At 35.1% G+C, this 6,303-nt stretch overlaps 1 protein-coding gene across 2 annotated transcripts in view; it reads right to left on the bottom strand.

Annotated features, from left to right (window-relative positions):
• Positions 1-247: 247 nt before the first annotated feature.
• GLRA3 (glycine receptor, alpha 3) overlaps positions 248-6,303 on the bottom strand; it is a 391,926-nt gene continuing 385,870 nt past the window's right edge. For both annotated transcript variants that reach the window (XM_006864510.1, XM_006864509.1), the window contains one exon: positions 248-912. In XM_006864510.1, the coding sequence (XP_006864572.1) occupies positions 634-912 (279 nt within the window). In that variant the 3' untranslated portion in view covers positions 248-633. The remainder of the gene's footprint in view (positions 913-6,303) is intronic.

The raw sequence follows: 6,303 nt of genomic DNA, 5'->3' as shown, positions 1-6,303 counted from the left end.
TTTAAGGAGCTCTGGTAGCGTAATGGTTACTAGTCCGGCAGCTAACCTCAAGGTCAGCAGTCAGAAACTACTACTGGCTCTCAAGTGAAAGATGAGGCTTTCTGATCCCGTAGAGATTTACAGCATCGGGAAATCCCTGTACCAGGTCTGTGCCAAGAGAAGGAACCAACTCCAAGGCACATCACCACTGTCACTACCATATAGATTTTTACTATTTTCAACATGGTTTCCTTTGTTGTTTATAATCTTTATTGTGCCAATTTTGCTTTATAACTTTTAAAATCATTGAATTAGAAATCAAAGAATTCCAAAGTAGTTTTCACATCTACTATCATTATATGATATTACATAACATACAAACACATTGGCAGCAAAGCTTCCATTTATGCAATTTACTGTGGAAAAAACAGATGTAGAATTCTGATAATATATATTTTGTATCCATTAAAAGAATCTTAAATCCTCTTGTTACTTTGCATAGCAAATCAAAATACAACTCATCTTTATGCTGGTTTAATACAATGGTCACTTTTACATCACGCACACACACACACATACACGCATACACGTACAACAGCAAATACACTTTCTTCAGAATTGATCATTTGAGCTTCCTTGCATGCCTCCAGAGACTTAATCTTGTTGTTGATGAATATCTTCATGCCTAAGAATTTTATAAATAACCCAGTAGAAAATATTGAAAATCAGAAAGGCTAATGGGAAGCAGGCTCTGGATATAGTGTCTATCTTCTTGGCCCGGTCGATAAAGACCTTTCTCATTTCATCTGGACTTTTCGGCATTACCTGGACAGGATGGTTTGGGCCCTTTGAGGTCATACCATCTTTTGCTTGCAGACATGGCCCCATTCCATAGGCTGTGAAGCTGAATCGACTTTCCCTTACCTCATCATCCTGTCACAAGAAAAATGTCAGAACACCCTTTAGCAACGCAATGGAGTATGTCTAACAGGCATATCAGAATCACAATTTAAACTGTATCATGAAGTGTTCATACATTAACATAATGAAAAGAAAATTGAAGCATATAAATATGGATTGCTTTTTTTCAGTAAAGTTTTATTCACTATATGGATGTGTCTATTAATAAATATGAAACACAAATGATATATTTATATGGAAAACTAAAAATTCTGACATTGCCCACATAACTCTTGAACGTCTAAATTAAAAGAATCAGAAAATATATATTGGGATACTGTGTCATATAAGTTCATACACTTGTTTATTTCATTTTTATATTATGAGTCTGACTGTGATTTCAAAGGGAGAAAAAGACCAGAATCATTGACTCACTTTTTATTTCTCATAGAGGAAAAGTTTTAATGGTTGATTGATAAATGTTTGTTACTTCTTTGGAAAATACAGTCTAGTTCAACAACACTGCTTCTTTATTTCTTTATTTTTTAATTCTCATTTTATGCGATTTCTCCATTATATAATAACCCTTTTAGAAAATCTATAAGATATTCCATATTTAAACTTATATATAGATAGGTACATTGGTTTTGTTAAAATCATTACTAAATTTTGTAATACCTTTATTTCATGTTTTAAAGTAAAATTTAATGTCTTTAATATTATGATTTGCTAAGTGCCGTCGAGTTGGTTCCAACCCATAGTGACCCTGAACAGGGTTTCCAAGGCTGTAAATCTTTACGGGAGCAGAAAGCCTCCGCTTTCTTCCGCGGAGCAGCTGGAAGTTTTGAACTGCAGACCTTGAGGTTCGCAGCCCGATTCGTAACCACTACGCTACCAGAGCTCCTTTAATATTATGATTATACACTCCTAAAAGGTTTTGCTACTTTTCTACTGAATATTGCTAATTAAAAAGAATTTTGTGTGTATGTAAATGAAAAACAAATCATAATTTTACAGTAAATGATCAATAAAACGATAAATGAGATATGCTTATGATAAAAGAATCTTGTACTTTATAATATGTAATTAAATTAATTAATGACTAATTTAAAGGATTTGTTTAGAATATAGCATAAATATCTATGTAAGAGTTAAATAAACATTTTTGTTTCTAAAGTTGAAGGTTTAAAACAGCAATTCTAACATTATTACAGTGATATCTCTTTTCATGAGAGCAATTTTTAATAGTAACATAAAAAATACAGTAATTAATTGGCTCAAACTCTTGAAAAGTTATTTAATGGCATTGTGAACATAAATGGACAATTAACTCTATATTACAAAATATGAAAGTGAAAAATATAAACTATAATGATTCTAATAATAAGAATATTATCTAAGTTGATGCTATAATATGTAAAACGGTATTTCAGGAAATATGAAAGAGAGGTTACTCCAGCTGAAAAACCAAAAAGTATAATTATTGGGAAATCCTTCAATAATAAAATGTATAAACAGATTGAGTACTGAGAAAGAAATTCTTAAATAAAAGTTGATGATCCAAATTATATGTGATTACTGTACAATTTTTCAATATTTAAAAATTGATTTTCCAGTACTCGTTAATAAGTGTCTTAATTTACTCTGGTGGTTTTTTTATTTCCATGGAAATTTTAAGGCTAATTTATATTTGGCTAATTTATATTTTCTATATCTTGAAAGCAAATGACCAACTAGGGATTATACTATTTATTTGTAAAGACTGAATACTATCATCATAATTTAATAACTCATGATTGTGTTTGCATTCCAGAAGGCAAATAAATGTAAGTCACCCAGGTAGGTCAATCAACTGAACGTTGAAGTATAACTCAAGCTTTTGACTTAATCAACTTATGTGCTAAAAAAAAAATCGCATTTCAAAATTGGTTAAAATATAAACTTCTGAATGTGTTTTTACAATTTAGATGTTGATTTATTAGTTCAAACAAATGAAGAATTAATAATGAAAATGCTAATATTAGCTGATGCTTTTAGTAAAATAGAATGCATGGACTACTTTTAAACTATCTATTCTGGAGACCTCATTGTTTTTAGACCACAACTGCTCATCTATATCAGAAACAATCCAATTAATGAACGTATCTGTGTTTTATACACAGGTAACTGTGAATAAAATGTTAATATTGGTGCTGTAGGATCAGCACTGGACTGTGAACCACAAAGTCAGCAGTTCATATCCACCAACTGCTTCTTGGAAACTCTATGCAGGGTCACTATGAGTTGAAACTGATTTGACAGCACTTAACAACAACAACAGGCATTGGCTATTATAAGACTGTTGTTAATTACTTCTTATTCCTATAGCATAAGGAGCTCTGGTAGCGTAGTGGTTACGAATTGGGCTGCGAACCACAAGTTCAGCAGTTCAAAACTACCAGCTGTTCCATGGGAAAAAGATGAGGCATTCTGCTCTCGTAAAGATTTATAGCCTCAGAAACCCTGTACAGGGTCGCTATGAGTTGCAATCGACTCCATGGCACACACCCACCACCACCACCTATAACATGGTTTCTTTGGAAACAGCACAATTGAGCTAAATAGGGAGAGTGGGTCATTATTTACAACACCTGCATTGGGGAAGCTCTGCATTAGCATGCAGATGGCTATTCCACCTTACTTGATGGTGTACAAATGTAGTGGGAAATAAAGGCTGTGGTTTCTTTGTGTCAACACTTTTGTCTTTAGCAGCCACATGCCCAAAGGACAAAGAAGCTCCCATGTCTTCTGATGAGGTAGAGATTCTGTTCTTGATTTAAGTCTTGCCTCATATCCTGTAAAGCTAAATGGCTATCATATTATGCCAAAACTTGTTTTTATCTAATGGATCTGCTTGCTAATTTGACCCCAAAATCTCAGCAGTAGTGATATAAACTGACTTTCCTTTCAGATCCTTTCAATATGATTAAATGTTCCAGGAGGGAACAACAGCATAAATACATAAAGTAATGCTGATGCCAATTAGATATAAATTTCGGAATTATCTCTCACATCTGATGATGGAAACTTCAACGACAAATAGAAACTGCTCATCAGTGACCAGGTACCCAAGTCACCTGCCATATCCTATTATACTCTTGAGAGAAAAAAATTCTGATGAGAATGTGACACCTATGGACTTGGAGTTTGAAGTCGCAAATGTTCTGCAACAAATGGGATCTAGATCATACAGATTAATCTCCTGTTGAATTGTCAATTGAATGGTAATTTTGATAAAAGGCATAGAAAGTGGTTCAAATCCAACGAATGAAGCCCACTGTTACTGAGTTGATTCTGACATATATTGACGATACAGGACAGAGTAGAACTGTGCAGAGGGTTTCCACATCTTTCTCCCAAAGAGCAGTGTCTTGGTTAGCAACCAGACTCTTTAACACTGTACCCCCCGGGGTCCTTGGAAGTGACTCAAGATACAATTACTTATTTTCTTCTGTTAATTCACTATCCTTTGAAACTGAAACCACTTAGGAAACTAGACCAAGTAAAGCACGCAGTTCTCTGGACTACACTCTAGATGAAAACAGGCCTATTCTGTAAAACAAAACAAAAATCCAATTGGACTTGGAGGGACATTGCAGCCAATACTAATGTCCATTCTCTGCAATCCCGGGCAAATGACACGGGGAAGTAGCAACTATGTAGTTCGTCTTTGTCTGATAGGAATATAATATGATCCACAAATGAGGACCATTTGTGCAATTTTACATCAGTCATATTTTAAAAACTTAAAGGAGATAGATAAAAGTAATAGTGTATTTATATAACCAAAAGGGCCCAACAAATGTTACTGAAACATTTGTTTAAGATGACAATAATTAATGAGATATTTTACACGCTTTATTTCATATCAAATTCTTTGAGCTGTGGTTCTCTTTTACATTTACAATGCATTTCATTTTGAACTACACATATTTCTAGCACTTAATGTCATATGTACTCTATAGCTAGCATAATGGACAAATAAATATACTGCAAGAGATCCTTATCACTTCATTGAAAAATACTGAAAAATGGCTGGCCAAACCATACCTTTCCATATTTTTTAAGTAAATTGACTGAAGAACTTACAATATAGTTTTCAATGTTGTAGCACAAAATATAGTGTTTAGTACCAATGTTAAATTGTTGCCATTCAGGAATTACTGGCCCTTATAAAGTAAGGATGATGTAGATGTGGCAGTGTTTCATTTTGTTGTACATAGGGTCACTGAAAACTCTATGAATAGCAGAGAAAAAGGAAATTTGGGGAGGTGTAATTTATATTGAAAAGAGAAACTGCCTAGTCCCCACATTGCTATGAAATAAGGGGTCTTTTAAGAAAAATTTATTGTTGCTGTTATGTGCCATCAAGTCAGTTCTGACTCATAGTGACCCTATGTACAACATAATGAAACACTGCCACATCTATATCATCCTCACAATTGTTATGTTTGAGCCCGTGTTGCAGTTATTTTGTTGAGGATCAACTTCTTTCTCACTTTGCCAAACATGATGTCCTCCTCCAGGAATTGATCCCTCCTGATAACATATCCAGAGTACACAAGAGATGAAGACTACCCATTGTCACTTTTTTTTAAAAAAATATTTTTATTGTGAATTATGTGATCATTTATATAGGAGAATATTAGCTGTACATTCATCCTATCGTATATCATTTCATTACCATGGATACAATCCCCTCCATGTATCATCAACCAGTCAAAGGGTATACACTGCAAGCCTGTCCCCTAGTCATCAGCACACAACTCTTCTCTGTCTCTGGGTCTAGAGTCCCCACCCGCTCCATCTCTCCACATCATCATCTCTGCCTGCATCTCTGACGTCACTGTTTCTCTGGGTAGGGTCCTGCACTCTGCTCTTCTCCCTTGATGGTCCCAAGGACCTCCACTCCTGGATTGCAAAGTCAACCATTCCCCGTCTTTTGCTACAAAATGTCTACCTGTACATGTGCAACCCTCACAGTCAGTCCTGATAGCAGTTATTCATTATTGTGCCACATGAGTGCTATCTCCTTTCATCAGTCCCACCCAGACAGATTGGATACTACTCAATGGAGCTTCTGCCTTCCTCCACGCACTATGGATCTAGTCCATCTTGAAAGCTGGTAAACCAGTCACTTCTTGCTTTTGAAGGCCCCCCATTTTGGTTAGCCAATGTCCAAGTTGCCCATCCCTCTCTACTCTGTGTATGGAGGGGGTGGGAATGATCCTTGCTGTAAAGATTTGTTCCCTCTTTTGAGCTACTGCATCCATAGGTGTAGGTCAAGTCCATCAAATTGTATCAGATTACTCTTTTTTTCTTCTTCTAGTTGAACTCTGATCATCCAGTCATTGAAGCCAGGTCAAGTGGGTATTATCTGCAAGT

Source organism: Chrysochloris asiatica, unplaced genomic scaffold, assembly GCF_000296735.1.
Source record: "Chrysochloris asiatica unplaced genomic scaffold, ChrAsi1.0 scaffold00066, whole genome shotgun sequence".
Lineage (NCBI taxonomy): Eukaryota > Metazoa > Chordata > Mammalia > Afrosoricida > Chrysochloridae > Chrysochloris > Chrysochloris asiatica.
Note: the sequence above shows the minus strand (reverse complement) of the source record. Positions and strands in the feature narration are given on the sequence as shown.